Source organism: Podarcis muralis, chromosome 12, assembly GCF_964188315.1.
Source record: "Podarcis muralis chromosome 12, rPodMur119.hap1.1, whole genome shotgun sequence".
Classification (NCBI taxonomy): Eukaryota; Metazoa; Chordata; class Lepidosauria; order Squamata; family Lacertidae; genus Podarcis; species Podarcis muralis.
This window is the reverse complement of record NC_135666.1, coordinates 34,820,039-34,838,314: the sequence shown is the minus strand read 5'-3', so window position 1 is coordinate 34,838,314 and position 18,276 is coordinate 34,820,039. Positions and strand designations below refer to the sequence as shown.

At 43.4% G+C, this 18,276-nt stretch overlaps 1 protein-coding gene across 2 annotated transcripts in view; it reads right to left on the bottom strand.

The window, feature by feature from the left end:
- Positions 1-14,297: 14,297 nt before the first annotated feature.
- Positions 14,298-18,276, bottom strand: part of ITGB8 (integrin subunit beta 8) — a 65,425-nt gene continuing 61,446 nt past the window's right edge. For both annotated transcript variants that reach the window (XM_077936995.1, XM_077936996.1), the window contains one exon: positions 14,298-14,639. In XM_077936995.1, the coding sequence (XP_077793121.1) occupies positions 14,628-14,639 (12 nt within the window). In that variant the 3' untranslated portion in view covers positions 14,298-14,627. The remainder of the gene's footprint in view (positions 14,640-18,276) is intronic.

Genomic DNA, 18,276 nt, shown 5'->3' with positions numbered 1-18,276 from the left:
GTCACCAGCAAGAAGGCTCAAGGGCACTGTCTCATTGCACAATGTTTAACAAAAACACAGGTAAGGAAATGCCAGTCTTTCTTCAGTTGGATCTGAATGCTGGTTTGCGGGTCACAAACTTATTGTCTCTGTGATCTCTGTTATCTGAATATGGAAACAGGCAATACAATATGTATGTAGCAAGGAGTAGATGCAAGAGCCACAGCTATTTCTATTTTTTAAAGAGTAGCTTGTTACTTGGCTTGGCCTATAAAGAATGTCAAATGATACATATTATTGGACTGATTTAAAAATTCTGACCACAGAAACAAGAGAATGCCAAGGGCTGAGGTTCAGGTGTCAATGTATTCTTCCTTTCAGAGGAAGCCCTCTGTTTGAAGATCTGCTTAGGGGGTCTTTGAAACTACCCATCAACAGCGCCTAGAAGCAGAGGTGCAGGCCATTATGGCAGATGCATGGTATTTCAATTTAAATTGTAGCAATATTTCTAAAATTGAATCTGTGCATATAAATAAGGATACAGTGGTGCCTCGCAAGACGAAATTAATTCGTTCCGCGAGTTTTTTTTCGTCTAGCGAATTTTTCATCTTGTGAAGCACGGTTTCCCATAGGAATGCATTGAAAATCAATTAATGTGTTCCTATGGTCAAAAAAAGTCCAAACAAAGCCAAATTTGGTACAACAACAGTTTATTAACTGCTCTTTAAAGTCACACATACTGTAAAGAGCATTTCAAAAATTGAAGGGAAAATAAATTAAGTTTCTAAACATGACAGAAAAACATTTAAAAATCAACAAAGTGTACAGTACATTTTCTAAGACTCTGGGGGACAACTCGAAGAAGGATCCTCTTCCACTCTTTGCTTCTTGCTGAAGAACCTGTCCATGGTCTGCTGCTTCATCCGCCTTTTCAGCACCTCCCTGAAAGGCGACATGACCCTCGTATCAAAAGTGTTCACAAGGTCATGTGCCACGTGCTTGTCAGGGTGGTTCCGCTGTGCAAAAGCCTGCACATCCTTCCACTTCAGGCAAATGTCCCTCAGTTCTTTGGAGGACAGCCATTCCTCAGTTGCTTCCTCCTCTTCCAGGGAGACCTGCTCCTGCGCAGCCTCTGCCTGCAGTTCGACCAGCTCCTGGGTGGTCAGCTCGTGGTCGTGCTCCTCCACCAGCTCGCTGATGTCCTCCTCTGTGACCTCCAGGCCCATGGTCCTCCCCAAGGCAACAATGTCCTGCACCACTGTTGACTCTGGTGCATCAGAGTCACTTGGTGCCACACAGTCTGGCCACAGGCTGCGCCAAGCGCAATTCAAATTTCTCTGGCTGATCCCGTTCCAGGCCGTGGTGATCATCTTCAAGCAGGTGACGATGTCGAAGTGGTCCTTCCAGAATTCCCGCAGGGTGATGGTGGTGCAATCAGTCACCTCGAAGCATCGCCTGAAAAGCTCCTGCAGCCCCTCCCCAACTGTTGCAAACCCCTCCCCAACTGTTCCCCCAGCCCCTCCCCAACTGTTGCAAACCCCTCCCCAACTGTTCCCCCAGTCACCCAGCACACAGAAATTCAAACCCAGAATTTTTTTTTTAAAAAAACAGCAGAGTGGCCCAATGGTCACAGAAAATCATAAAAATGCAGGAAAAAAACCAAGCTTCCAGATTCTTGCAAACCCCTCCCCAACTGTTCCCCCAGCCACCCACCACACAGAAATTCAAACACAGAATTTTTTTCATCTTGCGAAGCAAGCCCATAGGGAAATTCGTCTTGCGAAGCAGCTCGAAAAACGGAAAACCCTTTCATCTAGCGAGTTTTTCGTCTTGCAAGGCATTCGTCTTGTGGGGCACCACTGTACACAATTTTTATGGAAGCCATTATTTTGGTGATGTTGGAAGCAGAGTGATGTGTAAGCAGTCAAACAAAAAATGAACCCAACCTCTCTCTGTAGTCGGGTGATTTGTATTACATATATTCCTGAGTCCACAAGATCTGGCTGGCTGCGTTAGACTCCCTGTCAGACCTGAAGTGGGCGGAGCTGCGCCATTGGATATGGCTGCGTGAAGGTGCCCCATGTCCTCTAGTGTTCTGCTGTCAGAAAGCACCTCACACACCTTCAGGAAGGGACAGCCAACACCCCCACCTGCTTTTCTAGAGCATGGAAGGCTAATGGGATCGGTGTTGCTTATTTGGTCCTGCATGGTCAAGGCATCTTCCAGTAACCCAGAAATAGTACCTCGGGTTAAGAACTTTGCTTCAGGATGAGAACAGAAATCACGCGGTGCAGTGGCAGCAGGAGGCCCCATTAGCTAAAGTGGTACCTCAGGTTAAGAACAGTTTCAGGTTAAGAACGGACCTCCAGAACAAATTAAGTTCTTAACCCGAGGTACTACTGTACTGTATTAATTGTTCATAGATCTTTCTAACTCATGATTGACTAGAAATTTAGGAGTATAACTCAACCGCTTTCCTTTTTCCTAGAGCAAACAACACAAGCAATGTACTTCTGCATGGTAACAGTGTTTTGTTTGTTTACTAAAATAGGAAGTCTTCGACACCAAATGCCTTCTGTCCTGGCATTAGTCACATTTGGTTCAGCGTGAGTTTCTCCATCTTCTCTACTACAATAGGTGAGAGGTATAACTATAGCCATACATTATTTGAACCTGTGTCAAACCCAAAATTGATGGACATCAGCAGAGCTTAACTGATGAAAGAACAAAATTAAAACAGTCAGGCTATCATAAATTTAAAAGATTAAGGCAGCCTTCAGGACAATGTAGGCTTCCAAAAGCAGTCTTGCCAAGTTCCTATAAATGTTCAGTTAACCCTAACTGCCTTCTCTTTGGATGATGTTATAAAAGCATCCAACACACACAAAAGCCCCACATAATGCTGTTTTACTGCACTGTCACCATGGCATTCCCATTTTACCAAAGACAAAGCATCCAGGGCTTTCACAAATGGGTAGAATCATCTTCATTTCCTGCTTCTCACCTTGAACAGCATCCTGATGTACAGAAATTAAATGGCAACACTTTCCCCATGCCAAGGAAAAGAACATTATGAAAAGCACAGGATGAAGCTCGATTTTTATTATTATTTAAAAAGCCAAAAAATAAAATAAAATAAAAATGGTTTCAACTTTCCTATTCCTTCATCCACATTCACGAGATGATCCTTTTGAGCTCAGCATTAATTAATCCAGATTGTATGTGCAGTCACTTAGAATTCTTACATCTATACGTGTTCACTGAAAGGGCTATGTATATATGACACATATTCTCTTCCTTCCAACAATAAACCAGAGTGTTAATAGTAGGAAGGGAAAACCAGTCCATATTTAGTGAGCCCTATTCATGAGATTTGATGGGTCCATATATGTCTATATGTGAGGGTCAGAGCAGAGCCTAGTTATATAGAATCATAACATTGTGGAGTTAGAAGGTACATCCAGGGTCATCTAGTCTGCAGTTGTTGTTGTTGTTTAGTCGTTTAGTCGTGTCCAACTCTTTGTGACCCCATGGACCAGAGCACGCCAAGCACTCCTGTCTTCCACTGCCTCCCGCAGTTTGGTCAAACTCATGCTGGTAGCTTCGAGAACACTGTCCAACCATCTTGCCCTCTGTCGTCCCCTTCTCCTTGTGCCCTCCATCTTTCCCAACATCAGGGTCTTTTCCAGGGAAACTTCTCTTCTCATGAGGTGGCCAAAGTATTGGAGCCTCAGCTTCATGATTTGTCCTCCCAGTGAGCACTCAGGGCTGATTTCCTTAAGAATGGATAGGTTGGATCTTCTTGCAGTCCATGGGACTCTCAAGAGTCTCCTCCAGCACCATAATTCAAAAGCATCAATTCTGCAGTACAGGAATCTAAATTAAATCATCTGTGACAGATGACCGTCCAACCTCTGCTCAAAATCCTCTAAAGGAGTTTTGCAATGAAATTGCAAGTGACTCCTAATTGCAGGGAAAGAACCTCTGTACCCACAACTTACAAACATAGGAGCTTCATACCACCATTTCATAAACACAGATAGGTTGGGAGAGCAGGAGAAGGGACAATCCTAATTCCTACTCCACAGCAGCCTTAAATATATGCCCTCTGTATTTTTGGTAACGACATACAACCTAATCAACCTCACAGGGATGCTGTGAGGATAAAATGGGAAGGAGCAGAACTAGGGTTGCCATGTGCAGGGCCATCTTAAGCATATCCGGCGCCCTGGTACAAAGCTCCCTCCGACACCCCCCCATTCCCCAGAGTTTTTTTAGGGAGGACAGCGCTGCTGGCGGGGCTGGAGGAGGCGGGCAGCGGCTGGAGGGCGGCTCCTCCGGTGGGGAAGAGGCGGAGGCTGGATGCGGCACCCCCCCCAGCTCAGCTGGCCGCTTCGTGCCACGGTGGCCACGGCAGATGTAGGCTCTGGGCACAGCGCTGCTTTGGCGTGGCATGGCAAAGGTGGGCGAGGGTGGCGAGCTGATGGCGGGAGGAGCCACGTCCAGTTTCTTCCCTGGCGCCCTGCCACCCTACACAACTAGCCTCTATGGATAAGATGCCCCTGGCCATGTGTCCACTTTTTCCAGGACACGTTCTATTTTTGCAGGGGTAAAATTTGAGACAAATTGCATTTATTTGCTTTGAATGGCCGTCACAGAGTCCTCTTTTTTTGTTCTTCAAAATATGGCAGCACTAACCTTGAGCTCCTTGCATGAAAAGTTGGATATAAATGCAGCAAACAAGCAAATAAAACAACATCTAATGCCCTCCAACCTTCCCCTCCTGATCCTCCACTCCAAAGAAAGAGAATGAAAGCATCAGAAAAAGTCTTCTTTAAATGGGAAGTCAGAAAGTTTGAAAGGTTTAGAAGTATGCAGAAAGGCACGTTTTAGAGGGTCAACTATTATTTTTTTGGGGTGTGTGTGTGTTACATCTGAGTTAGCAAATAGTTCATGATCCAATGTAAGCTGAGGGTGCTTTCAGCTTATATTTCTTGAATAGCAACTCCTCCTCCCGCCCCACAGCGCTGAACCAGAGAAGAGTTTCAAAAGAAACTTATAATATCTCACCAGGAAATCTACTGTTCAACACGGGGAAAGTTAGAAACCACACTGTCTGAAGTATATATTCTGTGCAGAATATAAAGTTTAGATTCTGGCCACAACCCCTGCGCTAGAAACAGGGAGGGCATGGAGTCTTTGACAGAATATGGAATGTGTATCTCTAAAACTGGAAGATGAATAAATCTACTTTTGAAACATGAAAGAGTAAGTGCTGCAACAATAACACAAAGTTTTTAAAGAGTTATCCAACACCCCCGCAATTCATCCCACCTGTCATTATTTACTATTGATAGTTCTGACTTTCTGGTATCCCCCCCCCCCCAGTTTTACCTTTTTGGGATGGCTCCTTAGCAAGGGTTCTGTTTGCTCCTCAGAGTAAACAAAAGCGAAATCTTGCAGAGGTGGAGTTAGCAGCCTGACATTTCACACACAGGAAATCCTGAGGCACATTTTGAACTCTAAATACTGTGTACCATATTATAAAACCATTGTGTTGTTACAGTATACTTTGGCCCAGAGAACAAATGCACTGCATCTTTTAAATCAACAAACATGGCGTGATATTTCAGTGTCAATGAACTTAGGGAGCTAGCTAGAACTTTCACAGGCTGTGGCACCCAGCTACCAGATTCAGAGGCACCAAGATTGCTCTAAGATGCCAGGCCAGCATAAACACAATACTTTCTCAAGGAGGTTATAAACATAAACATAAGCATACAAACCCAGGAAAAAGGCTAACAGCGGAAAGATATATTTAGGAATTTGACTACAGAACAGAAAATAACAAAACTAGCTTGCCTCACCCTTATACTAAGCATCAGAGTCATGGATTCCACTAAACCAGTAATTGGCATACAGACACACATAGGGGCTGAAATCCACAATCCTCATCCTATTGGGGGCCATCTGACCAATGTCAAAGACCATTTTACGCACGCGCACACACACACACACACACACACACACACACACACACACACGACTGGATACAGGAGTGTAAGTTTTACTTAGCTGATCAGGGCGTGGGGGCAACTTTCCCAGCCCCAGAGGGTGTACATATGGGTTGACCACGCAGCCAATTTCTTCAGTCTTGGTGATCTTGATGCCATCTTGCATTAGGCACTCACAAGTGGAAAAGTGAACTAATTAATGGAACTCCTCCTCAGGGAATACAGTACCCAGCCATGGGAGAAACAGGACTTTCCTGGAGTGTAATGCTGGAAGCCCCTCCATTGTGGGCTCAGGTTGTATATATGTGTCAATAAACCACATATCCTAAAGACACCACAGTTTCCGCCTTGCCTCATTTCCGAAGGAAACATGAACCCTGCACAAGTGTTTTGACCCCTAGAATCTCACACCACTCAGGGATTGGGGTGGCATGCAACAACCTGCCCAACTGAAGGTCTGTGGATCTGGTGGACAGCAACTGGGTGATGTTTGTTAGTGAAAAGTGGAGTTCAGTTGTAAATTTCCACGAACATTTTGCAAACAATTACAGCTGTGTTGTTATTTTAGAAAAATGAAACAATTAGTCGAGACGTTTGCTAATATTTAAGTTCACAGCATGAGAAGTGCCAAGGTATGTTAGCAGCCGCTCCAGTTTCTAGCCACAAGTATTAATGCCAACATAGCAGGAGCTCAATTACTGGGGCCAAGGGCAGCTTCCCAGTTATGCACTTGCATTAGTCTGATTCAGTCAACAATGTGGTTGTGCACTGACAACTCAGGTTATTGCTTTTTATTTTTTTTAAAACCCTCAAGGTAGCAGCAGCTGACGGAACCTTACTTAGTGGCCTATGGCTTCACAGCCAACCTTCTAAAGTAGCACATATGCTCTGCATTTTTCTCATGTGGCTGCTTGCTGGTTTATTGTTTTATTGCTGCTCCCGTAAACTTGTCATCAAGTCCACATCCTGAAAGTGCTCCTATACTTTATCACCATCATATTTTATATACTCATTTCTAGAGGGGAATTCCACCAAATTTAGCTTCTACCATCATTCCAAAATTGCGCCTAGAATAGCTCCGCCAGTCATTTACGAAACATTTAAGGAAACTGGAGCATATATACAAGAATATGGCGGAAGGGAGAAATAGATACTGTTTCTTATAGTTCTCCCTTCTGCCATATTCACCCATGTATAATATGCTGTTGATTTCTATTTGCTGCTATTATGCTTATGGTATATGTGTGTGTGTATGTGTGGAGAATTAAACAAAAGCTATAAAAGCTCAATCCGCTCAATTTTTTTCCATTTCAGCTGCTGATTCAGAGAGAAATGACCACAAACAGGGACAAGTTTAATGCATGAAAACCCTTCTTTTCTCCAAGAGAAAGCAAAAAAGCGAATCAGCAACCTTAGAGCTTTTTAAAAATCAAGAAAGAAGAAAGAACAAGGATTGAGGCACTGAGTGCAATCTCCTTTTGACCCCTGTTCACTCCCCACCTTTTCTCATTGAAATTCACTTCTCTTGTTGGTAAATGTCAAATTGGACAATACTCCTGTAAAAGACATTTTATTTTACTTTTATTTAAAGATTTTTTGGGAGTGACATATTCCCAAGCCGTACAAACAGGGCTTTTTCCCCCAGCCGGAAGTCACCAGAATTCAGTTCTGGCCCCTCTCAGATGGGCACCGTTGCCATTCTAAGAGAAGAAGGGTTCATGGTGAGTTCTGGCACTTCTTTTTCTAGAAGAATAGCACTGCTTATAAGGAGTCTCATGACGGTCACTCAGAGCTGCTAACCAGCCTCTTATCTTTACCCTGGCACCTGATTTCAGCTGGACTAAAGCCTTGCCAAGCCTTCTGTTCTCATGCTCCAGCAGGGGGTCCAGGCAAACTGAGGCATGCCAACCCTTAAAGCAGATATTCAGGACTGCTTGCCAGGCATGGCCAAACTCCAGCTGTTTGGGGACTACAGTTCCCATCATCCCTGACCACTGGTCCTGTTAGCTAGGGATGATGGGAGTTGTAGTCCCAAAACAGCTGGAGGGCCGAGGTTGGCCACGCCTGGCTTAAACAATCACCCACGGTTTCCTTGATCAAACTTTGCTTCCATTCCACTCCACAGTTTGTGGCTTTATGACTTTAACCGTGCAGGCAGATTTGCCCCAGAAATTGAGCTGAGTAACATACCCTATCTTCTTTCGTGTTTATACTTATTCTCTGTGTTGCATGTATATTGCACCCTTCTTACTTCACAAAATTCAGGTTTTGCTATGGCTGGGCTCTCATCTGGCCACTGACTATATCCAGCCCTGATTAGTTTCAGCATGATTGCATCATGCTAGATTTTGTTCTTGTACAGAATTGTCCTTGCAGGACATGATCATTCCCCTTTGCTCAGAAAAAGAAAAAAATCTTAATTGTCTTCAAGGAAATGTATACAATACATACACTGTAGGGAAGGTTTAACTAGCAAAATAAAAGAATCTGGCTGCTCTTAGGAGGTCATTGAAGTTTACACTTCAGGGCAGGGCATGATTTGCAACTTTTCCTAGGTCAATGTAGTTTACTTCTTACCATAAAAGGAGAGGAATGGAAAGACCTTGTACCTACAGCGAATGGAGAGAGCTAGCTCAGCAAACACATGAAAAAAATTGCCCATCTTGTATTTCCACCAGGGTCAATCAATCATGTTTGCCCAGGGCTTCTGAGACATCAAGGTTATCATCATAGTGAAGACTTTAAATATAATCTTAGGTGACTAAGATGCAATCATGCAATACTAGTTGCAAGAGATAATCATGACAACAACAACATAGCTGGGCTGCATCTTACACAGGGGTTTGGCTCCAAGGGTAATGCATATAGCAAAAATTGCATATGGCAAAAATCGTGTTAACCTTAGAACCACCCTGTGGCTAGCTAGCCTGCCTTCTATAAAGTAGTTGGTGGGGGGAAAGAGAGAGAGAACAATGCTACCTGTCCCAGAGCTGGTTTGTTGAACAGACCTTGCCTGGAAACAATACTAAGAGCTTAAAAGTTATTTTCATGCCAGGTCTGCTTGGGCCTAAGGTAAAGGTAAAGGGACCCCTGACCATTAGGTCCAGTCGTGGCCGACTCTGGAGTTGTGGCGCTCATCTCGCTTTGTTGGCCAAGGGAGCTGGCGTACAGCTTTCGGGTCATGTGGCCAACATGACTAAGCCGCTTCTGGCGAACCAGAGCAGCGCACGAAAACGACGTTTACCTTCCCATTGGAGCGGTACCTATTTATCTACTTGCACTTTGATGTGCTTTTGAACCGCTAGGTTGGCAGGAGCAGGGACTGGGCAATGGGAGCTCACCCCGTCGTGGGGATTCAAACTGCCGACCTTCTGATCAGCAAGTCCTAGGCTCTGTGGTTTAACCCACAGTGCCACCTGCGTCCTGCTTGGGCCTACTCAGCACAAAAAGAGCATTTAAGTTCTCGGCCTTGTTTCTTGGGCAAGGCCTACTCAGTGTGCCAACCCTGGGAGTGTTAGGGATGCCTTTGGGCTGACTTCCTGCAGAATCTCGAGAGAGCACCCCCACTTTGCCCACGTATACTCAAAATCACGAGAGCTAAGCGCGCATAAGATCCGGGCATACTGTAATCATAATAATAGAACACCACCAGTGTGCATGGAGCGCATAATCTCCACTAGGATTGTACAAAATCCAATGAAGGCAAAATAGCTTATATCGTAGTGATTGTAAGTGGCTCATTGCTATGGTGATGGAAGCGCAGGATTCTTTGAGGGGTGGTGGTCTGAGAATGGCGACTGGTGTGGCCAACTGCAGTGTTTTGTTCTTCTGTAATTTCCACAAGAGAATAACTGAGGGCAAATTGAAGTGCACATAAGTGAGATAGTAGCAGTCCTTATACAGGGACTACATCGCCTTCAGTTTTATGTGGGGGTTCGCTTGACCGCATCTGGTTCCCTCTCACCTGAAGGAAAAAAGTGGTTGTCTCTGTCTCATGAGGTACATTCTTAGCACGGGAAAAACATTCTTATTCTCTCATACAAATGCCATCATATGCTGTTCACATCATGCCACACCTCCCTCACAAAGACACTAGGAAGGCTAGACAGTTCCGTATGCATGGTGGAGGGGGCTTTACGTTGGCTCCCTTTCCTCTCCCAGCCCACACAGTGGCCATTCCCCCATCTTCAACTTTTGACAGTGTGTGAAAGGACTCTATATGTGTACGGATATAGGCACCCAAAGTTCCTCCACCCAAGAGGGGTGGGAGGGAAATGCATGGAGCTTTAGGCACATACATTGCTACGCACAGAGCGTGAACCCAGGGAAACGTGGATGAGGGGCATATCCCCATACAGGACCTTTTGTTTCAAAGTGAGTGGGCAGAAGACCTGAACATGGCTTCTGTCACCTCAGTTATACATAGAGTGTTTGAGTCTTGAGGCACATGTCCAATTCTGAGGCAATACGATGGTCATGGAAGGATTGTGTCTCTTCAGAATGATATGTATGTATCAGCCACAGATTACCCTTTCTGAAGGGAGGACAGCATTAAGTGGCCACATAAAGACTTGTGTATTGTGGCATGAACTTATTCAGTCTATTAAAGGTAAAGGTACCCCTGCCCGTACGGGCCAGTCTTGACAGACTCTGGGGTTGTGCGCCCATCTCACTTAAGAGGCCAGGGGCCAGTGCTGTCCGGAGACACTTCTGGGTCACGTGGCCAGCGTGACAAAGCTGCATCTGGCGAGCCAGCGCAGCACACGGAAACACCGTTTACCTTCCCGCCAGTAAGCGGTCCCTATTTATCTACTTGCACCTGGGGGTGCTTTTGAACTGCTAGGTTGGCAGGCGCTGGGACCGAGCAACGGGAGCGCACCCCGCCGCAGGGATTCGAACCGCCGACCTTTTGATCGGCAAACCCTAGGCGCTGAGGCTTTTACCCACAGTGCCACCCGCGTCCCTATTCAGTCTATTATGTCCCTCTAATTATTTTTATTTTCTATCCACTTCAGAAAGGTAAAAGTGTAGAGAGGGGCAACACTGTAAGTCTATTGCTGGGGGGGGGGGGATGGACAGTAAAGAGTATTGAGATACCTTAAAGACTAGCAGACGTATCACGACATATGCTTTTGTGGACTGTAATGCCAGAATAAATTGATTAGCTTCCAAGATTCTGTTGCTTTTACCGAAGCAGACTAACAAAACTATAAGACTGGAAGTCATTCCCTTCCTGAAATGTGTGTGTGAGTATGTGTGTGTGTGTGTGTGTGTGTGTGTGTGTGTGTGTGGTAATAATAATAATAATAATAATAATAATAATAATAATAAAGGAAGACTATTACTCCCTGATATACTTCCAGTACCTGGAAATCTCTCATCAACCGTATTCACTGATGGTCAAAATAAACAGCAAAAATAAGTTGAGTGACTGGGATCTGGGGACATCATCATACCAGTTCCATGGGAGACTAAAGATGTTTTTAAACAGCGCAAAGCCTGACTCAAACTGTCAATTCACAAGGGGAGATTTGGAGCCCTACATTTACCTGAAATCAGATTTTTTTTATCTTTGAAACACTCAGCGGGTGAGAAATGTCTGTAAAAAATCTTAATGGGTGTGATGATTATACTGCTGCAAGGAAGTTCATTCTCTTCAGTGACCTCCTGTATTCTAAACTTGTAAAGCAGGAGAGAAACCTGACACACCTGATTCTAGGCTGCATCTTGGGGCTCTTTCAGTCATGAAAATTTCTTAACTCTCTAATCGCGAATCGCTCTCTCCATATGGAAAAAGAGAGTTGTACTGGTCATGTTAAAAATCAGCAGAGGTGCTTTCTGTGACTTTATAGCCTTGAATGCATGCAAGGATGCCAAGATAAGAAAAATATAATTTTTCCATTTATAAAAAAGTGTCATATATAAAGGCAGCCTTCTGTTTACATTTTAAGGACAAGGACACTGTCTTGTGAGCTCAATTTCTGTGCAAATCTAATGGGGAAATGACAGTACATATAAATTAACTGGGGGGAGCAGACTCCACAAGCGGAGAGATTATGCACATTTGAGTTTCCAGAATATTTTATAAACTATGGATACATTGTTAAGATACCTTGCACTCACATATATGTAATGTTTAACTTAGAAATCACCAGCAGCCATCTGGGTTTGCGATGGGTGGTGGAAATGTTCCCTCAGTATTTCCCCTGGTGGTGCATACTGGGAAGGAAAGTCTAATGAGTCAAATTATTGCATTAATAACCTGACAGGAAATTATGGAAGCTATCTGTGTTCATAAAAGCAATCAGCACGGATCATGTGATCAGTAACCGAGAGGGCCCATCAGGAATTATATCGGCTTAGTCATTTGGGTGCAGCACTAATAAGTAATGCATTTGTTCTAATGTAGAAAAAACCACAATGACATTTTTTGCTCCCTTACCTGTACGGTTCATTAGAAACACGTTTCATTGATTTTGAAGGCTAACCCAGCAAAGCGAGCCTCGTGCAACTATATTACAGCTACCAAGGTCACAGGTGTTTAAAAAAGATTTTAGGTTTACGACATATTATAACATATACTCCAACAACAGAAGAAAAATAAACTTAACAAGGTCGTTGCAAAGAGCCTAGGATAACTGAACATCTTACAAATTAGCCATGACCTTGTCTGAACCAAATAATATTATGCAAGGACAGAGGAGGGAAAATGCCACGAGCCCAACAAGACTTCCCAATGTTTCATGTTAGAGTGAACTGCTTTAATAGTGGGCGTTTCTACCACTAGCAAATCTACAGTTTATTAAAGCATCACGGTAGAAGAAAGAAGAAAAGAGGAATCTGCCAGCTCTCTTTATTTATTCATTTTAAACACACATTACTGTTTCTTTAGATGATTCAAAACCTCTGCATGGAAATCCCTTTGTTGTAGTAACCAATATGTTCATTTGATTTAGTCCACAGCCTATGGTTGTGACATCTCCAACCACATTCACACTATACATTTAAAGCACTATGACACCACTCCACGACAGACAGGAAGGGGAGTGGAGCCCCTCCTGCAGCCATGTGTTAGTGGGTGTAGACAAAAAGGGTTTGTGAAAGGTCTAGGGTTTCCATTTTGCCTGATGTAAGCGAGGAGGAAGGGACGCGGGTGGCGCTGTGGGTTAAAGCACAGAGCCTAGGACTTGCTGATCATGAAGGTCGGTGGTTCGAATCCCCACGAAGGGGTGAGCGCCCGTTGCTCGGTCCCGGCTCCTGCCAACCTAGCAGTTCAAAAGCACGTCAAAGTGCAAGTAGATAAATAGGTACTGCTCCAGCGGGAAGGTAAACAGCATTTCCGTGCACTGCTCTGGTTCGGCAGAAGTGGCTTAGTCATGCTAGCCACATGACCCAGAAGCTGTCTGCGGACAAACGCCAGCTCGCTTGGACTATAGAGCGAGATGAGTGCCGCAACCCCAGAGTCGGTCACAACTGGACCTAATGGTCAGCGGTCCCTTTACCTTTACCTTAAGCGAGGAGGGAGTTTAGTTTGGAGTTGGCACGCTGCAGAGAAAGTGGGGGTCAAAGCACCATGTGGGCTGACAGGCCGTTATAGGGACAGAGAGCATGGCTTTTTGCTGTTTTGGATCCAAGACTGCTGCACCTATGGGAGAAGCAGGAGATGTGAATTCGCTGAACTCCTTCTCTCTAGGACTCAGGTTGCATATATGTGTAAATAAATGGTATATCATTACAATACCACAGTCTCTGCTGTGCCTCATTGTCCAAATGGTACTCCTAGAATCTTACAATGCTCAGAGATTGGGGTGACATGAAACACACACACACACACACACACACACACACACACACACACACACACGGTTTGGAAGGTCAGCGGCAGAGTCCTACATACGTAATTCTCCACAATGATCTGTCACAAAACTGAAATAACTTGTATAGAGTTACATAACATTTCCTGCTATATCTAGCTCACTTTCAGACAACATGATACAATAAAAGGCACACAGATAAAATATATGTTGATGGGAAAGAACAGAAAAAGCACTATTGACATATGGAAGACTAGCTGGTTACTAGATTATATTTCTATATCCAAATGATATATCTATTGATGAATTCAGTGAACAGGGCTATGTTTTAGCACAGTTTTGCATATTGATTCGTTTGTATGATAGAATTACAAGGGCTTGTCACAAACAAAGTTATTCACCTCCTATCACTATAATAAATTTCCTTGCGAGAATAATTCTTTTATTTTTTAGAGAAAAGAGTGGAGGAATAGAAGAGCAAACTTGCAGATCTCATGGAACTGTTTTATAAATGCGAAGCCGTACATCGAAGCTCAGGAAAGTTGCTTAATGTATAGTAACTATATTCCTTCCCACCCACTCACGTGCAAATTTCAAATGTTTGTGTGGTGAATCTGAAAGATGCCCAGGGTGGAAAGGATTAACTAGGCAGCACTGCATCCTCTGCTTCCTTCAACTTTAAGAGCATAGCTTCCTGATGTTTCATCAAGCTCGGCCCTTGAATCACCTCATCTACGCTGTGGATGATTTCCTCATTCTGAATCTCTCCCACGTTGAATGGACACTGTCACAAGGTGGAAGTGACTTCATCTCAGGACAGTCACAGCCTTACCTAAAAAAACACAGGTTTATTCACCGATGAAGAACAAAGGTCACAGTACCTGGAATACAGAACATGATAATCATAAGGAATCACAATATTTTTCAAAATATAAACAACAACAGCATAATGCTGCCTTGCCATAAGCAATTATGACCATGGATGAGGAGCCTGTGGCCCTCAAGGTGTTGCTAGACTACATCCCCCATCACCCTGGAACAGTGGCCATGCTGGCAAGGCTGATGGGAGCTGATGTCCAGCAGGTTCCCTATCACTGAATAAAATGGTAACATCCCCACCTCCACTAGGTTTGTAATGCTTCAAAAACTTGAGCCCTTGGATTTATGGTAGCAGCAGTAACATTTCTGTGACTGTTTAATAAACGTGGTTATGCACACCCAGTGCTGGATTTACATTTAAGCTAAACAAGCTATAGCTTAGGGCCCCACTCTCTTGGCCTCCCCCCCAAAAATAAAAAACCAACAACTGGACGTACATTTCCAAAATATAAGATAAAAAACAAATAAAATAAAACCTACGTACAGCAACAGTGTTGTGTGTTGTGTATGGACCTATTTGGTCCATAAATTACCATATAGCATATATTCAACACAATTTTGGTTGTTGTTGACAAAGGACAGCTGGATATATAAATGGCCCCATTACCTTCAGTAGGGCCTCATCAAACCTCATCCGGCCCTGTGCACACCTGAAGCTCTGGTGAGTGATTTCAGGGGTGCCAGGACATCTCTCAGGTTAAGTTTATTTAGGATGAAGCTCACTTAAAACTGTTGTGTTGTCTTTTTTGTGATGTATGGTTTTATTTACACACATATACAGGCTGAGTAGAAGACAAACGGCCTCACAGCATTTACACTGCGATAGATAATAGTCTCCTCCCTCAGCTTTCCAGGCAGGCTCCTTAATGCCCTAGCACTGGATCCTCACAGAGAGCAAAACCACGTCCCTTTTGTGTTTGCAAGTCCAGCTCCAAGATAAGGCTGAATATTCTTCTTTCACACTCACTCCCAGCCAGTGGGGGAATGGGGAAAAAGCTGAACTCCGATTCCTAAATGGCTCTCTCCTTTCAAAATCACTTAAGGCTATTGGCTGCTTTTCTAGAACCATCAAAGTAACCTCCAGCATCTCTGCTTGTTCCTATTGGAGCAATCCTAAGTGTAGGATGTCGGCGAAATTTACAGCTGCTCAAATTAAGCTGGCGTAAATTATTCTTGTTCCAAACTCTGTTCAGGGGTGTGGCTGCTGCCACGTGAGCCAGGTCTAAGCCTGGCCGAGGGAAAACAAGCTTTTACAATAGAGCCTGACTCACACCACCCTTCTTCTTCTTCTTCTTCTTCTTCGGCGATCACTCATAGCCAAGTAAGATTGTCTTCCATAAACACAGTTTTTACAGTGAGTCCATAAGTGATTGTGGAGGCCAATTCTGGATCCACACGTCCTTCCACAGTGGGGACATAGGTTTCCGGGTGGGAGTTGATCATGGTAAGGGTTTGCCAAGCATGCCTTCCTACTGCATTTTTAAAGATTTGCCTTGAGAGAGTCTTTAAACCTCTTTTGTTGATCACCAGTATTATGCTTTCCATTTTTAAGTTCAGAATAGAGTAGTTGCTTTGGAAGATGATAATCAGGCATCCGCACAACATGACCAGTCCAACGAAGTTGATGTTGAAGAATCATTGCTTTGACACTGGTGATCTTTGCTGTTTCCAGTACACTGACATTAGTTCGCCCGTCTTCCCAAGTGATGTGTAAAAATTTTCGGAGACACCATTGATGGAATCTTTCAAGGAGTTGGAGATGGCATTTATAAGTGGTCCACATTTCACAAGCATACAGCTATGGTAGTTCCATAGCTTTGTAAACAAACATTTTGGTTTCCCTGCGAATGTCCCAGTCCTCAAGCACTCTGCACTTCAATTGGGAGAAAGCTGCACTCGCAGAGCTCAGGCGATGCTGGATTTCGGCATCAATGTCAGGGATGCCAGGTCACATGACTGAGCTGAACAGAGTTAGGGCAGCGGTCCCAATCCTGCCACTCCCCCAGAATGGAACACCCATGATTGCAATCATGCCATAATGCCTGAGAAGGATTAAAATTATTTATTGGATATTTTTAGACCTCATGCTTCTTCCAATCTGGAGCACAGGGCGGCTTTGCATAAGAAAACATTAAATACCACTAGTACCAATAGGAGTGGAATAGGAGTGTGCCTGCCTTTCTCTTCTCACTGAGCCAAAATAGGGAAAAACCCATGCCAGCTACCAATACCTAATTTTTACAACAGGTGAATCTGTTTAAAAAAATACAATTTCTTAAAATGCCCAGCTAACATACCCTGTTGACTGTCAATATTCAACAGCTCTGCACTTCCGTTTTTGCCTTAGCTCTCCGTGACTGTAAAATATTAAACAAGGGCAGAGCATAACCTTTTGCACAATCCAGAACCAGTCCAAGCCAGAATTATTTCAGAAAGCACATCATCTGTGTCTCAGTGCATAGTTTAGACAGTCTGCCCACAATGTTCATCACATTACAGGCTTCGCAGGAAGTAAAAGAAAGTCTCTCTCTTTTTTTTATAGCTTTATTCAGACTTTTTCAAAATACAATTATACAGAGAATATTATAGATAGTAATAAAGGTATAAAGAGAGAAAAAAAGATAAAACAGAAAGAAATAGGTAAAAAAGACTTTCAAAATTTACAGTAATTCTTCAGAATACTCAAATGTTCCATCTAGATTAATATCCAGCAGTTCCTCCCTCTGTAAGGTGATATTTTTCCAGTCATCAATCCAGGACTCTCCAGTTCATTGATTTCTTTCAATACAAGAAGTTCAAAGGAGATTCTTCTATAGTTTTTATATATAATAGTCCACAACAGTTGTCTAGTCCAACATCATATTACCTCCAATAGCGTATTAAGAAACATTCAATCCTTATTTCTTATTTCCTCCAAATTTCTTCACTGTTTTTTATGTATTAGGATATCAACCCATAATTATTTATTATACAATCCTTAATTCACACCTAAGTCAACACCTTCCAATCTCATTTCCTGTCAACCATGTTTATCAATACTTTAAAATAATAATTCAAATTTCCACCTCTCCCTTTTCCAATATTTTCCCAGAAAAGCTGCAAGAAACTCTCATGTGGTGTCAGGAAGGGTGTTTCTGAGTTGTTCAGTAAGTGAGGCACTTGTCTCATGAACTCATTCTTCACAGTTTCCATATATTGTTGCCTTTGCCATTATCTGCAGTTCAATTCAATAAATAAACAAACAAACCAGGGGAGACCATTAGCTTCAAAAGGCCTGCCAGCCAGATGAATGGCATCAATCCCTTCCCCCACATAAAATGATGAAACTGATGGAGAATTCCAGAGAACTCAAAAGCTTGCATACTATTTTGTGATTTTTGATTGGTTTAAGAAAGATATTGCCCTAATATGAGTTTTCAACAGTCACATTAGTGGTCAGAATATTCATTGGTAATATATGCTTTTGCACTGCATTTTTTAAAAATATCCAACAGGAAAAGGGTTCATTCATGAAACCTGCTGGCTGGCCCTGGGCACGTTATCATCCCTCATAGGAACATTGGAATCATATACCAAGTCAAACCATCGGT